General features: G+C 35.7%; 1 protein-coding gene across 1 annotated transcript in view; it reads left to right on the top strand.

Moving 5' to 3' along the window:
• LOC107739341 (von Willebrand factor D and EGF domain-containing protein-like) overlaps window positions 1-19,209 on the top strand; it is a 90,671-nt gene that overhangs the window by 24,220 nt on the left and 47,242 nt on the right. Inside the window, exons 8-14 of the mRNA XM_016551438.1 lie at window positions 551-768; window positions 2,275-2,348; window positions 6,142-6,418; window positions 7,844-8,046; window positions 8,769-9,709; window positions 15,260-15,396; window positions 17,885-18,046. Coding sequence (XP_016406924.1) covers window positions 551-768; window positions 2,275-2,348; window positions 6,142-6,418; window positions 7,844-8,046; window positions 8,769-9,709; window positions 15,260-15,396; window positions 17,885-18,046 — 2,012 coding nt within the window. The remainder of the gene's footprint in view (window positions 1-550; window positions 769-2,274; window positions 2,349-6,141; window positions 6,419-7,843; window positions 8,047-8,768; window positions 9,710-15,259; window positions 15,397-17,884; window positions 18,047-19,209) is intronic.

Here is a 19,209-nt window from a genome sequence, read left to right on the forward strand (position 1 = left end):
GTTGTTTCAAAAAAAAAAATTTTTTTTTTTTTTTAGTAGTTTTTTAGTTTTCATATATTCATATCGTTTTTGGATTTGCCAACTCAAGTGCGATGAAAAGCGATTGCTTCGGTGAAAAACAATTCTGAAGGAAGTATTTTATTATTATTGTTGTTTACTATTTTTAAACATGTTTTTATTCTTTTTATTTCTACATTTTTATTTTATTTTACAGTTTTTACATTCATGTTTTTTTTTTATTTGCCAGCTCAAGCGCTCTGATCGCTTTTTTTTATCAGTGTTTTTTTTTTTTATTATGTATTGATTTATTTTTGTTTTGTGGTTTTCTTCTTCTTCTTCTTATTGAATACGAATACAAATGTGTATTTGTGTTCATAAAATGTCTTTCTTATCTTGTCATGATTTAAGCTTTATGTAGCTTAAGTGAAAGGCTTTGAATGTGACTGCATGTGCATGAATAGTCCTTTTCCTTTCAAGAACATTTTGTCTTTGAGTTTTTTTTCCCATTCATTTAAGGATGTATCTGATAATCTCTGTCCGAATGTCTCAGACAATGTAGTCATGGAGGTTTCAAACGTGGCCTTATCATCCTGCTCGGTTGAGCTCCTGTCTCAGCCCTGTCGAAACAACGTCTGTGCTCAGGGTAACGTGACTCTCACCGCTGTTACTGATTTCACACGGGACGGGAACCGGGTCAGCTTTATTTCCACTCAGCCCGCCAAAGGCAGTCCTCGTCTCTGGAGAGGTTACAGCCCTCCTGCGCTCAAGGTTAGCCAAACTTTAGCATGCATGCAGATTTAATATTAGTTGCTTGAGTGGTTTTGTACTTAATTAATATCTGTAATTTGATAAGTGCTCTTTGAAATGGCCTTAAGTACAATGAAGTGCTTGAGATTAAAATATGTTTCCATTGGTAATGTTTTCAAGGGGAATTTTTCTTGCTCTTTTTACAATTTGACCCACCCTGATGAACTATAGTGTGCCCTGGTGGCACACTGACATTAACCAATCATAACAAAGTTTATTTGCACGTAGAAGTCTTAAAGGTACAGTAGGAGATAATAGTCTAAGGTTGCAAACAACACTGTTACCATAGTTTTCACACTTAAAACAAGTAAAACATTTTTATAAGGAAGAACCCAAGATGTATCATAATTTGGACCATTTCTACATCAAGGTGGGATGTTAGTAAATTGTCACAATTTTTACAAATTATGTTGTGATTACTGCATTAGTCAAATATGCAACCCTATTACCAAGTAAGAAAAAAAATTATCCAGCAAAAATTAGGAAATTATCAATCAAATATTTCTGTTCAGTAATTTATGGGAAAATAAGTTTATTAACTTATTAGCTAGAGTATAGCTTCATTTAGGCTACATTTGCAACCCTGTTACTATTTATTTATTTTATATTACATTTAAATTTTGATTAAGCATTTCTATTTTATTTAAGAAAATAAAGTCACATAAATCCAGGTTATTAGACTATTACTTTTACTACTACACATTTTTGTAACAGAGTTGGGGGAAAAAGTTTTTTTTTTGTTACGGGGTTGAAAAATAGAAAACCTTATATAAAATACATACAAAATATGACTCGTATAGAATTTTTATTTTTTTTTGACTTTTCTTTTAGTTTGTCTCTTTCTTTTTCCTTTTATTTATTTGTTTGCTTGAAAACCTGATATAAAATAAATAGAAAATAAAACAGCTCGTATAAAATCTTTTCAGACCATTTGACAGAATTTTTTTTAGCACTTTAATTTTTTTTGAAACGGGGTTGAAAATTTGAAGTATACTGTGACTCGGTCTTACAGCTCTCATAATTGACCCCTGCTGAAAGGAAGAAAGAGCCCCTAATAAGGTAGACACCGAAAGGACAGACAAGAATGTGGTAATTCAGAAGGAAAGGAACATAAACACACATAAACCGCCAGTCTTCTTAAATAATGTGTCACCGCTGGCCCCAGACCACCATCTGTGTTGTCTGTAAACATGAAAGCCGCTCAGTGCCCTTTAATAATGGGAAGAGACTGTACTCTTCTGCATTATAATTAGGCTAGAGCCGGCATAGTTCCGCAATTATTATCCCCATCAATGGCGTCTAAATTGAGAATGTTTTGAGGGCTTAGCAATGCTATGTTGATTCCCTGAGATGGCGGCGCTGCTTTTTGTAAGTCATTTTTCTAAGCAAAAGATACATTTGCAGTGCAAATAGCTGCCAGTATGATGATTCATTACCAATTTGTAATTTTTTTTTTTCTGATTGCAGATTACAGTTCAAGATGTTCCAACGGCGACCTGTTACTCCCTAACTGACCCTCACGTCATTACATTTGATGGCAGGTAAAATAGTTATCAGTTTTTAGACAAGTTTCTTTCTTTCTTGTAGCTCAACTGATAAAGCATTGTGATAATATAACGATAACAATGGCACGGTCATGGGTTCGATTCTCAAGGAGCACAGTAAATATACTGAAAGCTTTTTATTTCTTTCTTTGGCGTTTTCAGTGGACAATTTGAATTCTTCTAGACAGCGAACTGTGAGTCTTGAACCTTGGCCCTCTCGCCCTATACCCTCGTCGGGGGAAAAACAAACTGCCAGCCTAACTTACGGTGTCGTCTTCTAAAAGTCATTTTTGACAATTCCACCTTTGAAACAAGAGGCTAATCCAAGTTTATTTCCACATTAATTGTATTTATTTTATTTAGATGGTGATTGTCAAATTATGAATTGCTTATAGTTTTATTAAAAATAATATTTAAAATGTGTCATTTAAAAATATTTAAAATTTGTAAATATTGTTTTTACAATAGTTTAGGCCCTCTCTGAGGGCCTAGAGGGCCCTGATGGTTCCCCTCTGCTTCTAGATCGCCTGTGATTGTTTTGACATAAGTTATGCAAGTTTAGGCTAATCCAAATTTATTTCCACATTAATTGTATTTATTTTATTTAGATGGTGATTGTCAAATTATGAATTGCTTATAGTTTTATTAAAAATAATATTTAAAATGTGTCATTTAAAAATATTTAAAATTTGTAAATATTGTTTTTACAATAGTTTAGGCCCTCTCTGAGGGCCTAGAGGGCCCTGATGGTTCCCCTCTGCTTCTAGATCGCCTGTGATTGTTTTGACATAAGTTATGCAAGTTTTACATGACAGATGTTCAAATGGTACATTTTCAGGTAATGAGACAGAAAAGTAAAGGTCACTTTGGATTTCAGATTTGTGTGGTGCAGATTTATCACTTGTGCTCTTTGAATTTTGATTTGATGGTAGGTAAAACATTTACAAGTTTTTAGAAAAGAAGGTCCTTTCTTTCTTGTAGCTCAGCTGGTAAAGCATTGCATTAACAACTAACATCTCCAAGGCTGTGGGTTCGATTCCCAAGTGAGCACAATGAATTTACTAAAGGCTTTTTATTTATTTCTTTGCCGCTTGTGACGGATGATTTGGAATTCTTCTAAATTGCCTACACTCTTAAGAAAAATTGTTCTAAACAGTACCAGAAAAGGGTTCTTCGGCTTGTAACAATAGCAGAACCCTTTTTAGTGCTAAATATAACCTTTTTTATAGGGAGTTATAATTTATAGACATTTTAAGAAAGAAATAATTTACCTGTTGAGAGTGTGTTGACAGTCTGTGTTGGATGGCTGAGCTCCAGAAAATCAGTAATGAGGCATCTTAGAGTGTAGCCTCGGTTAGGGATATTACATTAAAACAACAACAACAGCATGTTGTGTGAATTATGTTTTTATTAACATGCAACGTTGTCAGTGCTCTAACAACAGTTATTAGCTGAATACATTAATGAATGACAATTGACATTCACAAATGGACAGTATGTGAGCCCTTCACAATCTTAAAAAGAAAAAAAGTGATATAAAGTCATGGGATAGTTTAATATTTTTTGTGACTGAGTATGTTTATACATAAACCCAAGTAATAATTAAAAAAATCCTTTAAAGAACCATCTTTTTTAGAGTGTAGAAGTGTGACTTAAGTTGCGAGACTTTTACATGACGGATGCTCAAATGGTACAATTTCAGGTAATGAGACACAAATGTAAAGGTCACTTTGGATTTCAGATTTGTGTGGCACAGATCTATCATTTGTACTCCTAAATTTGATTTGATGGCAGGTACAATATGTAGACAAAGAGCTCTTTGGGGAATTTTTTTTTTTTTTTGTAGCTCAACTGGTAAAGCATTGTGCAAACAACTAACAATGCCAAGGATGTGGGTTTGATTCCCAAGTAGTGTTGTTTTTGGCGGCCTGTTTTAATTTTAGTTTTAGTCTAGTCCATGTGTGAAACTGTCATTTTAGTTTTTATTAGTTTTAGTCACGTTCATACTCTTTTTAGTCTAGTCAAGTCAAAACTGATGAAAACTAGTCAAAACTGATGACATTTAGTCAAGTTTTAGTCAACTAAAAGTCTGAGCATTTTAGTCTAGTTTTAGTCGACGAAAACTGATGACATTTAGTCTAGTTTTAGTCAATGAAAATTGTATTTTAGTCTCTTTTTAGAAATGCAATTCTATTTAACCCAGTCAATATAGTATAAGTACCTAGTAGTATAGACGAAACCAAAATTTTATTTTAGCCAAACCCATTTCAAACAAGATTATCTTATTATATTATTGTTACCTTATAGACTCAAGAATACATCCATTCCAGACACGGAAGACGCTCTGATTTGAATTTACAACATTTATTTTACCAACCAAACATGTTAGAAGTACACACACATAAATTTAAATAAAGACGAACCCCGGCTGGCCGGCCATCGGTCCCTTTCTCTGTGTCAGACTTAACTTTGTTTGGTTTTCATCTTCTAAATCAGTGTTTCCCAACCTTTCTTTAGTCGCGGCACCCTTTGGAAATTTTAACAAATTTGTGGCACCCTACAAAATTAATTTTGTCACAATATTTGAATTTCTAACTTCGATATGATAATTTGAAAAGTATAGATATTCGGTACAACAGGGAAGAACTGCAGAATATAATGTCATACAGATATTTTTAATATTATAAAAAGAAATGTGTCTATCAATGGTGGCAATCAGTAGGCTAATTTCTAATGAAGAGACCAATTTATATGACAGATTTTAATGTAGGCTTTTATTCATATGTAAACATTGTGAGATAGCTAGTTATAATGGTAATTAAACAAAGTTTTGATTTTACAGCTGGGTAATTTTGTTGCAGTAGCACGAGGTTCGTTGACGACGATATTTAGTCCTAATTTTCGTTGACGAAAGCAACACTATACCCAAGTAGCACAATGAATTTACTGAAGCCTTTTTCTTTCTTTCTTTGGCATTTGCAAAGGACAATTTGAATGTTCTAGATCGCCTGTGATTATTTCAACATAAGTTATGTGACTTTTACATGACAGATGCTCAAGTGGTACATTTTCAGGTAATGAGGCAGAAACGAAAAGGTCACTTTGGATTTCAGATTTGTGTGGCGCAGATTTATCACTTGTACTCTTTGAATTTGGCTCAGAAGGACTTCATGAAAGTGTACGGGAACTGTCCTCATTAGCGGATATGTCCTTGACAGACGACGGCTCTGTGCCACAGTTTCCTCCAGTACAAATGGCCCGAATGGACAATAGATATGGATTTAAACACACACTATAGCGGGATGTATTGAGCAATGTGTGTTTACAGCAATGCCAACGCACAGAGCAATAACCGCAAAGTGTCACGGTCACCATCAAAGTAAATGATGCTGAAACTGTCCTATGAAAATTACTGCCTCGGTTTCTCTCCCTCAATTTCTTGCTCTTGTTTTATCGTACAGGTCTTTTTAAATAGACTCTTTCTTCCTGCCTCTCCTCCAATTTGCTATTAAGTTCAAGTAGTCCTCTGGGAGGTTGTTTTCAGCTGTCTAGTCTTTAAAGGTTGTTTAAAGAGTGCACACAGAGGTGTCTGAATTTCATTTGTTTTAATCTCCATGACTTTTTTTAGCACAGCAAAACAGAACTCGGAAAAGAAACAAGATAACTATCAGTCAGTGAATCTCTGTCTGTGTATCTGCAAAGTTAAATATTAATTGTTCTGTTAATTAATTACATTTAATTCATGTATTAATCATTAATACATACATTACTATAACCCTGTTCCACTCAGGCGCTACGAGAACCAGCAAACGGGCACGTTTTTGCTCTATAAGAGCACAAAGCGTGTGTTTGAGGTCCACACAAGGCAGTGGGATTGTGGGAGCCGGCATTACTCTGTGGCGTGTACCTGCGGAGTGGCGGCTCGAGAGGGCAATGAGGTTGTGACCTTTGACATGTGCAATGGGCAGCTGCAGGAAACACGCCCACACTTGTCCGTCAAGGCCTTGGGACCATCCGTGACCAATCAGATTAGGATCCACGAGACGCATCAAGGGAAGAAAGTCACGGTACGGTTACATTCTTGTGCTGTGGTAGCTAATAATAATTATTATTATTTGTAGACTATTTTATGCTGCAGTGAAAATTTAGACAAAACAATCTAATCATGGAAAGACCGTGTTTCACATCTGAAAAAAAACTATTGCAATTCAGTCAGTGTTGGGGTAACGGATCACAAGTAACATGAGTTAAGTAATCAGATTACTTTTCCAAGTAACTAGTAAAGTAACACATTACTTTTAAATTTACAATGAAATATCTGAGTAATTTTTTCAAATAAGTAACAAAAGGTACTTTTTTCCACATTCATTCACTCACACCTCTCCTGTCCCCGTGTTGAGAGAAATTGGGAGTGAGATGCAGAGGCACTTCCTTCAGACTGAGGCTCATTAATTTCACTTTTGGTGTGAGAGGGCCCTTACAGTGGCCAAAAATATAACTTTTGTGTTTTTTGTTATTAAAAAACAAACAAGCAAGCCCAGCCCAAGTGACAAAAAGTAACTCAAAAGAAACGTAATAAATTACTCTCCATAAACAGTAGCTAATGCAATTAGTTACTTTTTCATGGTGTAATGCAATATCGTAATGCATTATTTTTAAAAGTAACTTTCCCCAACACTGCTTAGATTTGACTAAATACATAATAGACCATATGATATCTCATTGACATGCAAACTCAGGAAATCTCAGTCATGCTCACTGCGAAAGGTTTGCAGTTCAAGTTTCAATTTCTTGGTGAAATTGTCTGAAAAGTAAACACAGATCTCAACTGTTTAGAAAAGATACTTTTTTTCCCTGCAAAAAGATTTTAAAGCGCTCGGTCTCCACAGACCATCGGTCTGTCAGTGCAGCAGATGTTGTCATTGTTGCACTGTGACACACTTTGAATGAGGAAGTGTTTTGTGATGGCTAAATTTATCTAGATTTGTAATATTCTGATGTAGACTCTTGACAAATTGCCACTAATGTCCTCACATCCAGCTGGCGGGGAAATGGGATCTTTTACTAACATGTGAATTTAGTTTATGATTGAAGTTGGGGTAAACTGAAGTTTAATTAATGAAGTATGATTTCAGATGTTGGATAGACCCAGTTCATGCATGGACAGACATTGAAAGACAAATATATTTTATATATAAATTAATAATACATTTATTAATTATAAATTATATTTTTGTAAAATATAAAAAGTAGATCAATATAAATATATTAATAAGAAATATAAATAAACAGGTTTTCATCTTTGTAGAATTTTTCTCCATCTTTTTTTTATCATCTTTTTCATTTTATTTGAATAAAAATCTGTACTTGACACTATCTAAACGTTTGCCTTGCATATTTAAGGGTCAGCATGACCAGATTTTGATGATTTTGGTTTAATGTTTAACGTTAAAAATGTAAGAATTTAGGTCATTTTCGTTTGACCCCTGCAGATCGTTTTTGCCTCAGGGGCGTTTGTGCGAGCAGACATCAGTGATTGGGGAATGAGTCTGTCCGTCAGGGCTCCAAGTCAGGACTTTAACGCCACCAGAGGCCTGTGCGGGTTATTTGACCGGAACAGCCACAATGACCTCCATCATCCTGCAGGCACAAGCTACCGTGACAAAGACCTAGAGGAATTCATTCAGGGCTGGAGGTGAGAGATGCTTTTTCAACATCCATACAGTCTATATTTTCACTAGAAACGATATATGGTACTTAACTGGGCTGTTGAGGTAAAGCTGGGTAATAAATCTAGTCAGAACCAAATCTGGCGTGAGGTGCGCCACTAAGGTCGTCTAAGGCGAGGCTCTTCAACTCCAGCCCTGTAGTGCTAGTGTCCTGCAGACTTTAGTACCAATCCCAGTTTAACCCACCTTTCTGTAATTTGCAAGTAATTCTGAACACCTTAATTAGCTTGTTTGGGTGTGCCTGGTGAAGGTTAGAGTTAAACTCGAAGGACACTGGCCCTCCAGGACTGGAGCTGAAGAGCCCTGCTCAAAGGTGGATTTAACTGACGGTCCTGGTCAGAAATATGGAGCTATAATGCAGGTAAGAACTATGAAAGACACAAAAATGTGCAGATATATGTACAAAAATTGTCTCACACTTACAAGCTGAAAACGTCCAAAAGATGCTAAACAAGTGGGAGTAGATGGGAGACTTGGATAGCAGTTTGGTTTCAGATTAGAGTTTGCATCACCATTTAACCTTGATTTGCTCGTTTTAATGTCAAATATAATTAAAGCAGAGGAAAGTCTCTAATCTAATGGGCTAACCTTTCTCGAACTCTAAATCCTCTCTTGACGTAGTGCTTGAGGGCTTAATTCAAAGGCTGATTTGAGATAGTCATATTTTTGTTTTATTTCTCCGTGTCAGGATCACGCCTGGGGAGAGCCTGTTTGACAGCACGCCACCTGCCGTGGATGAGAAGATAAAGTGGAATTTCTGTACTTGTCAAAAGGGATATAGCCTGTCCCTCCATTCAGCACACGCCTCCGAAGGCCAATTAAACCCGTCTCCCATCTCTCGCTGCCTATCTCACGACGACACAGATTACACGTCCCTGTTCCCCTTCAAAGATGCCACTGCCGAGCACACCGTTAAACCTGTCTCCACCCGTAACATCCAGAAGCGGGAGACGTTGGCTGAAGTGTCAGAATTAGGTGTTAAACCAAAGTCTCAGGTGTCCCAAGGTCTGGCAGAGAACTCTCCTTCTGTAGAGGAGTTAGAACTGGACTCATTATTTAAAGTTGACGCTCCACGCTTGAATGAATCTAAGGTGCCCTTACCAAGCTCAGGTGGAAGACCTAAGAGACAAACCCTTGACTTTCTGCCCGTTTACACTGTCCAGGCCCTAAGCCAGACCGACCTCGAAAGTTTTGCCTACTTCTTTCCAGATGACCACCGCTCTTCCAGCCGTCCAGCTGCCCACCCTTCCTGGCCGACACCTAGTGGCCTCACTTCTGCCAAAGCTTTGGAGGTCTGCCAACTAGCCTTGGCGAACTCAACCGTGGGCATAGTATGCAAGAGTCTGCTGGGCCGGCGCCTGGAAGAAGCTGTGGATCTCTGCATCCTGGATCTTCAGTTGAAAGATGATTTAGCCTGGGAGGACGCCCTTGTACCCTTCCTGGAGAACGAATGTGAACGGAAGTGGTTGGAGAACCGGACCCAACGTTCTCAGGAAGCTTCCAGACCGTTGGAGGATATCGCAACAGCCCTGCGTTGTCCGAACTTCTGTAATTTGAATGGGCAATGTGTAGAGTGGGGATGTCAGTGTTATCCAGGCTACAGCTTTTACGACTGCAGTCTTACTATCAGTAAGTGATCATTCTGACATCCGTCTGTTGCTTCAAATGTGGTCCCCAGGGATCCTTGATTATCAGAAACACCCTGGGCTGAGCTTATGGCAGAATAGCTATCAATAAGCAGCCATATGGGGTACTGCAACATTTTTTGTGTGACGTATCTGCAGGGGGTTTGAATAGGGAACACAGTTGTGGATCAGAGTTGTCTTTGAGGCTTTGCTCGGATGGCTGGGGAATGTCTACCTTTGTTATCACTCACTCTAGATATGATGGTGTCTCATCCATCAGTCCTTTATTTAACATTTGAAAGTTTTCTACAAAGGGTGTGGTCCAAGAGGAGATTTATTGATCAGAGGTTGTTCATTCATAGCTCAGGTGACTTTGTTATGTCTATTTTAAGTATCTAAGATATTTCTCCTAAAGTTGAAAGACAAATGAGACAATTGTTGACTTACATTAAGAGTGCAAAGCTATAAATTCAAAAGTCAAATGTAGTATATCTTAAGTACTTCGGTCTTGGGGGGTGAACTTCATATTGAGATCTGTGACTTGGATAGTCTTTAGTATTTAGTATCTCGGTAGATATGAGCACAAATCTGTGAGATTGTTAAGACTCCAGTGAGAATATTAGGGTACTTTTTTCTTAGAAGAACAGGAGAACCTCTGGAGAAGTTTCCAAATCCTTGCAATATCACTTCCTGTTTAAAGGCCACATCACTTCCTGCTCTTGAAGATAAAGAGGATGCAATGTATGCAGTACATCACATTTTGAAGGAAATTATGATTTTTATTTCCTCTATAGATAACTCTAGGGCTCCAGAAATGTGAATTGCATGATAGCATTTGGTGTTACAAATTCAGCAATTTATCATTGTGTTTGCAGGCAGTGGTCTGTAAGTAGATGACTGTCTAGTGTGATGTGATGTTGTCTCTCTATGGGTCAGTACTTTCACTGCTCTTTAGGCCAAATGTGTGTAATTAAAATCCTGTACTTTGGCACAAGTACAGAGTTCACTACAGCTGCTATTACCAGATGGAGGCCAAGGTGCCAGAGCATTTCTGTGGCATTAGATACATTTTTTTCCTGTGCCAGCTCTTTTCACCAAGTATGTATTTTTAGTGTCTTGTTGTCTGTTGTACGCAGTTCCTTTTAATTATATTTTGCTTTGGATGCTGTTGTTCTATATTCCTTGTCCTTACACTCAGCAAAGAACAATTTCCAACTCCCTCAAGCATGTCTTCAAAAGAAACCGCAGATGGCGTTTGATTGAGCAAGTGTGTTTTTTATTGATTGTGTGAATTATTTGAATTGTTGCATGGAACCCCTTTTCTAACGGCAAAGTCAATGAGCGTGTTTATCGACTGATTGTTTCTGGCAATAGCGGAGAGTCTCAGAAGTGCCATTAGCTTTCCCAGCCAACCTTCATATCAATGAGATATTGTTCTGCAGGTTTGCTAACGTCTGGCTTTGTGCCAGACGCCCATACCGGCTCTCTGATTAGCATTGGGATCTTTGCTAAGCCGCTATCTCCCTCGACGTTTTTCGCATGCTCCCTGGGGCTGGCTTGGTGACGAAATGGGAGTTTTAACACAAATTAGCGAGCAGATTAGGAGCGCTAGAGAGGGCTGTTTATCACAGACTGACATTTTTCAACCTCTCCTAGAGCGAGCTCTGATTTATGGTAACCACGCTAGGATCAACGTGCAAGGTAGCACAGGGAGGACGGCTAGATAAATCTGCTTAATTGCCCAACTGATCATCAGCTGATGCCTCTTCCACATCTGGGAGCGCCATCCATTATTTTTTTTTATTTTTTCGGAAGCCCATGACACGTTTATGCCTAAGCATTTTCAGTTGACTTTATTTCCATTTCATCTAGTCAAATGTGGATTTTTGCAGGGCTTCACTTTGTTTGTGTCCACATTTGGCCTCATGATTTGTAAACATGTTAGCATGCTAACACGCACCATTTATTTCTGCTGAATGTAGCATGTATACTGTGTACTGTATGCAGATTTTTTTGTCTGGGTGACCTACTACATTAGCCAAAGAGTGGAGTAAATGCACTGTATCCCACAATGCACTGTGCTCAATCTGACCATTCATTTCCAGATTGATGAATGAACTGAAAATAATTACTGCTGTTACCTATTCATCACTCGTTATTTGATTGGATGGCCAAAATTTAAGATACTTTTTACAGAGAGTTGAATTAATAACCATTTTATTACAAGATGACAACTTTTTCTAGTGTCCTTAAGTAACTTTAGTAGTTAACAGATGTGCTCTAGCTAATACACAGAACCGTGGTGCTCATTTGGACAATGTGACTTCGAATTTTGTTCTTTTCTTTATTATACTACAAATAAAAACGGCAATAATGTAAAAAATAGAATATTAATAAAATCAAAAATTAGAAATATGAATGGTATAACAGGACTAATACACCCCCATGACCCTCTTAAAGAAACAGTGCACCCCAAAATCACACTTCTGTTCTGTCATTATTTACTCTCATGTCATTCCACAACTGCATGTTGTCATTTTTTTTTCTGCATGTGAAACAGAATAAGCTATATTTTGAAGATTATGCAGCTCTTCTCGTTGTGCAATGAGAGCTCAAAGTGATCTTTCAAGCTTGATGAACAACAAAATAACATCATACGAGTTTGGAATAACATGAGGGTGAGTAAATAATGACAGAATTTTTATTTTGTCTGAATGATTCCTGCAATATACAAATAGTGCATCCTGGCTACATTTTCAGTCTGTGTGTTCATTAGATTCATCTCAATATTTGAAAATGAGAGGGAGAAGGAACCAAAGGGATTCAATTTCAATTTTCGCACAGGCCAGAAAACTGCACATCACATGTTCTCCTCAATCTTGTGGCACATTTTATGCTATTACTGCCAACATGAAGGGTGTCCGGAACGAAGCTCTACTACTTTTTATTTCCCATAATTCCAGGCAGAGTGAAAATCAAGTCCATAGAAAAGGCAATCAGACCAGATTCAATACCTGTGCATATTTGGGTTTCATTCAATAGTGGAACAATCTGAAAAACCTCACTTCTGCCTTCATTCAGCTGTGAGGCAGGGGTCACGTTCTGTAGAAAGGACTCTTCTTAGATTCATCTTTTTTTTTAATAGAGCAGGTTCAGTGAGTCATCCCATCGCTCCTCATTTATCATTTCTCTTCAAACATAAAGCACCAGCATTCGCCCTTGTGGCAGAGATTAAAAACTCCTGAATATCTCTCTCGCTCTCTTCCTGGCCGGTCAGGGACAGTGTGTGAGAGTGTGTATGTGTGTGTGTACACTGCGTCAGTGCTTGAGGCTTGTCTGGTTCAGATCTGCATTTTAGGAGCTCGGGAGCAGAGTGAATCATGGGAAAATCACCTCACTGACCTGCTGAGCTGGAAATTTCTGATCTCCAAGGCGATTAGGAAGGTATATGTGTGGGTTTTTTTAAGGTCCATGTTTTTGTGGCTTGTTTTGAAGCCATAGTGGTCTTTGGTTCAACAGCTAATATCATTTTAATTGTTTGCTAATTGATTTTCACATGATGTTACATAACATACTAATTGTTTGAGTCGGAGGTAACAAGAATCATTGAAATGGGGAAACAGGCCTTGTGCATTTTGGAAATAGATAAAGTAAATTTCTATATAATTTTAAACATTATATGATACGATATAATATGCCATATACAGTATATATTATAGTTTATAATTATACTTTTTTTTTTTTATATATTGATATAATTTATATTGCAGGCTATATGTAGATAAATGCATAAAAAATATGCAAATTTTGGAAAGGTAGTTGTTTAAAGTAAACTTCTATATGGTTTTAAACCGTTTATGGGATAATGCCATTAAATGTTAATAAATTGCATCTATATAATATATTTATATTATAGTTTGTCCTTACAAATTTTTAGAAATACTTGAATGGAATATATATATATGACAGGCTATATGTTGATAAATAAAAAATTAAATATGCAAATATGCATGCAAAAAATAAACTCCTTTAAAAGGTTCATGAAAAATACAGCATCAAATAATACTTTTAATATTTTTTTAAATATATTATTTTTTATTTTTTTAAGCTAACAAAACATTTAATAGCTGATTTTCTTTATCAGATGTGGTACTTTCATTGCATGACTCACAAATGTGTCTTCCATTTCTCTTTAAAAATAATAATAATAATAATAAAAACTTAATGGTCTCTGATGGTAGTATGTCTTTCCTAAACAGTGTTGGGGGGGCGATTTTTTATTTTTTTGGTAATTATTTTATTATCACTTTTTTACCCATTGTAAAATTACACAAAATGAGACCATCTGGAGGAGGTTCTTTGATGAGGCTAAAATTCATTAGCACTCACTCTGTGCTTAATTGTTCTCCTCCAAGGACCGTTTTCTCTGATATCTCTCATTGTTTTCCTTCTCCATTTTTATATATTTACTACACTTCTGCCTTATAGTTTAGCATCCCATCCCAGTACATCCATTTTTGTTTGCGTCGCAGATATGTGATTTAAATAGACTTCCACCCTGCGGAGATCCGAACATAAGGTTATGCTCTGGTAATAAAAACACTGATTTGAAATGAGCCGAGATGGGAGCGATAATCGCATTAATCAAGCATAATGCAGCCACAGTACAGTCATTTCAGCCTGTCGCTGAAACTATATTAAGTGTTGTTGTGTTTTATAAGGCCTGAGAGACGCCCAAACAAGCTCGTATTTACTCGTTTGCATTATTCAAGAAGCTCAGTTATGGAGAACGTTATTTTCCCCAGCTCTAATTATACCGTAATGTTGCCGAAGGAATCTGTTCCCAGTTTAATGGCAAGCGCAGACTGGCAAGGTCAGAATTCAGCAGTCTGATGTATAGCTTAAAGCCGGGATTGTTTCGTTTGTTTGTTTGTTAGCAGCAATTTACTTTGAAACGACTTTCGTTTGCTGTGACTGCGTCTTTCAAACCGCCGGTGTTGCATTTTTCAATTTGAGTCTCGTAAACTTTATTCACTGGTGGTTTTCAGAAAGGACGGGGCATTTTCGACAGTGCGCATTATTAAAGACTTCACATAAATGTACAATGGAGTTTTCGGGTTTAACAAGACTCTCATAGTGTCTTTTCAATTAATCAACAAAGAGTAGACGGCAGACTGTCATTTTTGCAGGCTCATTCGACTGAAAGGCTTTTTCTATGAGGTTTTGTATGAGGTTGTTGAGTTGAATGATAAAGAACACATTGGTTTTGACCTTGTGACCCACACAAGTCTGTACTTTTTCCATTTACTCCCCAAATTGCTTTCTACCAAGCAAGTGTGTGTATTTATTTGTGTGGGTTTGGTTGTGTTTAGCAGTAAAACTGCAGTGTCAAGGCCACGCCCCTCTGACAGGCCACACCCCTCTGATTGGCCACGCCTCTAGAGACTTGAAGTTGCTATGGCAGCCACAACTAGTGTATTTGAACAAACCCCTAAAATGTATACTTTTATTCAAATTATGTGCTGTAAATGGTCTGTTTCTTTGGTTTCCTCAGGTCAGCCAATAGAAATCACCGATCTGGAGAACGGCGGTTTGTGTGACGTACGTGAGTTCGGCTGTGACAGCGTGAGGGTTTTCGGGCTGGGTTTCATTGACTCACCTGACCTAGCGTGTCTTGTGATCAGACTGAAGGTGAGACACGAAATTATGTCACTTGTGTTCATTAGGCAAATTATAAAGAGAAAATATTTTGTATTTTTTTAAACATTTAGTATTAAATAATTATATAATTTATTAATTCTAATATTTTAATAATATAATAATTATTTACTTTATAATGCACTATATATAACAAATAACTACAATTAAAATATTAGTATTTTAATTATAAAATATCTGTCTCTCTCTCACTCGCTCTCTCTCTGTATATTATTTGTATTTAATAAAACAAAGAAATTATAGTAATGAATAAAATATGTAATGTAAATTATAAATATATAATAATAAATAAAATATAACTTATATATGAGAGAGAAATTATGTATTATTTGATCAAACTTGTAATATTTTAATAATTTAATAATTGGAATAATTTAATATTAAAATAATTATTTTATGTTATTTAATAATTAGAAAATAATAAATACTCATACATTATGAGACTATTTAATATTTGCTAATTATTAAATAACTATACATACATACATATATGTATATGTATATATATGGAAAATGATCTTAGCCGTTATAATAAACAAAATAAAACAAAAAAAATATTAAAAATTGTATTTATATATACTGTATATGTTATATCTATTTATCTTTAACTGCAATTGATTTTTGCGTTGCTAAGATCACGTTTGACTCTAAACCAGTCTTCTTTAATATTTCATCAGGGAGTCTTTATGAATCTTAGCATGGCTTTTTTTTTAATACCTGCTTGCCATCTGTTTGTATATTTAATTACAAGAATGAGGGGGAGAAAGGCATGAGGACATCTGAGGAGTTAATCAAAGCAATAAAATCAGTAATCAGTCAACACAGCAGAGCACATTCAAAGAAAACCCCATGCAATAAGACCAGTAAACAACATGCAAACACATATAATGTGCTGTAATTATCTGAGGATTTATAATTGGCTGGTGACTCCTTTATTAAATTGTCTGTTTTACTTAAAAGTTTTGGGCTCAAAGTTAATTTCATGATGTCAAATCGATGCCCTGCAGGGCTGGGTTTAACCCTCATGGTCTAACAGACCCTAGAGCCTTTTGAATAGCTCAAAAACATACCTTTATTAACCTGGAACAGGTTAATACTTCTAAATGTATGAAAAGTTCATGTCTGCCTTTCTCTTTGACTTCAATTACATCTTCGTAGTTGGTTTTGAATAAGAGGAACATGTTAAATTCCTTTGATGGTGAACCAAAGGTTAATTTTGAAATGAATATTGTTATTTTTTTACAAATACAGTTTGGGGATCTTTGGGACCTCAAAACATCATGGTTAAAAAGCAAATATAGCTAACAAAAAAACCCACAAGAATCCCACCATGTAAATCTGAATATGTTCCCTGCATTTTTATTTCTCTCATTTGAATTCCACTGCTCATATATTTCCGAACCGCCCACTTTTCTCGCCGTCTTTTCCCAGGGGGTGTTCGGCCTGCTGTGTGAGGTCATCGCATTTGAGCAAATTGGTTTGACGTTCATTATTCTAGCTGTTTCTGTTTTTGTCAAGGAATGAACGGCCAGGGGTGACGATTGCTCTAATTGAATTTGACCTCAAACAGTCTTGAACAACTGAAGCACATATGTCCATCCTAAAGTTTTAGCATATCTTCTGATAAATGAGGATTGAATTTAAAGAAAAAGTTCACCTACAATTTAAAATGAACCATTTACTTACTCTAATGTTGCTCCAAACCTGTATGACTTCCATTCACTTTCATTATGTGGAAAAGAGCGGCCAGAACATTATTCAAAATACCTAACTTTGTGTTACACTGAAGAAACAAAGTCACAGGTTTGGAATGACATGAATGTGAGTAAATTGACAGAATTCTCTGCTTGAGGTAAAACATTTCTGGGTGGCCTGCACTTGTAAAAAAAAATAAAATAAATAAAAATGTGTACTGAATGCGCACTTGTAGTGAACTTCAAATGTTAAAAATATATTTAAAACATTTGTACATACAGATAATATAATATTAATGAAATAAAATCCACTGAAGTGTCCTTAAAGATAGTTCAGAGTTTCTCAACATGCTTAAGTATTAAAAAAAAAAAAAGCACTTTGTCAATGTCAAATTAAAAGTTTTATTTTACAGTAGGTCTACATTTTAAATAATTTTGTTTTAATAATCTTTCAAGTTCACTTATTTTGATGTGCTGATTGACATACTAAAGCACAAGTACTTGATTATAATTTTTTTTTACTGTAGTGCATTATTTGATATTAAATTTAAAGCTATTTAAAGCCAATGTAGTAAATTGCAACTTCATCATTATAAATTTGCTAATACGTTTACATTTAATTGTAAATAACAATTAAGTGTTCAAACACATTACATTCAGTTCTTTTAAAGTATATTATTTCTACACTATTAAAATGTTATTTATTGTTATTTATTTGGTTGTCCCTTTAAGAAAAAAGCCATTAATATTTGTTGATGTTTTTTTAGCACATGAATGGAATTTGGATCCCTGAAGAGCAAGGGAGAACCAAAGCGTCCTTCCTGAGCTCTAAAGCGGTGGACTGCTCCGTCCCGAGGCTCGGCAACATGGCCATCGACACAATGGACTTCACGGCCAGCGAGCAGCCCTATGCCAGATGGGAGATTAAGGTACCTGTCCATCAATCTCAGGGACAGGGATCTGTCCGAGGCTTCATGTGATTGATTTTCCACTGCCATTTTTTGCGGCGACTGAATGAATCAAAATGTCATCGTTCTGATAAAAGCAGGCTATCTTTTTCGAACCGTTCTATTGTGATTGAAAGATGAAGCGGGCACTGAATTGAGAACATTGGCGAAATGCAATTATGCAGGAAGTCTCCTTCACAGTTGTGGGTTTTAACGTTTAAAATCAGTTTGAATTTATGCTGGCCACACGCACTGTTTGAGGCCAAGCTAAATGACGCGTGCCGGGCGCTTTAAAATATTATATCACGGCAAAATCATCGAGCCGTGAGATAGAGGAGAGCTTTTCTATTCTGAATGACAGCCATAACGGCAACACAATCATTTTAATGATTTTTATGCTTTGACAGCCCATATAGGAAACCAGTTTGGCTTTAAGTATATGGCTAACATAAACATTAAAAAGTTCGTAAACTCCGTTCGGGTCTTGCGATCATTGACCTCGTCGCTCAGTCCCAAAGTGTGGCTTGATCTATGTGTGTACCTGTTAATGAGTGTGTTTACTGATGTATTGCCAGAAGGAAAAAAAAAGTTAAACTAGGTAAACTAGGTTGTTGGCCATTTATGCCATATATTATATATTATATTATATCATATAATAATATAATTATGAATAATTATGAATATAATTATAATATTAATATAATTATGAATATATATTTGATTAATTATATTTATTACTGATCATTAATTTATAGGACATTTTCACAAATTGTAATACACTTCTTAATAATATTAATAATATTTTTATTAACTATTATATTAATGTAAATATAATTAGGAATATATATATATACAGTGGGTACGGAAAGTATTCAGACCCCCTTAAATTTTTCACTCTTTTGATTTTAGCAAATGGCTGCAATATAACAAAGAGTGAAAAATTTAAGGGGGTCAGAATACTTTCCGTACCCACTGTATATATATATATGTATTACAGAATTATATTTCACATTTTTTACATTCATAATTATATTTTACATAGAAATTACTACTACTTCTACTACTAATAATAATAATGTTATTATTATTATTATTATTACATAAATCTGATAACTACTATTATTATTATTATTATTATTATTATT

Source organism: Sinocyclocheilus rhinocerous, unplaced genomic scaffold (assembly GCF_001515625.1).
Source record: "Sinocyclocheilus rhinocerous isolate Xijiao unplaced genomic scaffold, SAMN03320098_v1.1 scaffold945, whole genome shotgun sequence".
NCBI classification, from domain to species: Eukaryota; Metazoa; Chordata; class Actinopteri; order Cypriniformes; family Cyprinidae; genus Sinocyclocheilus; species Sinocyclocheilus rhinocerous.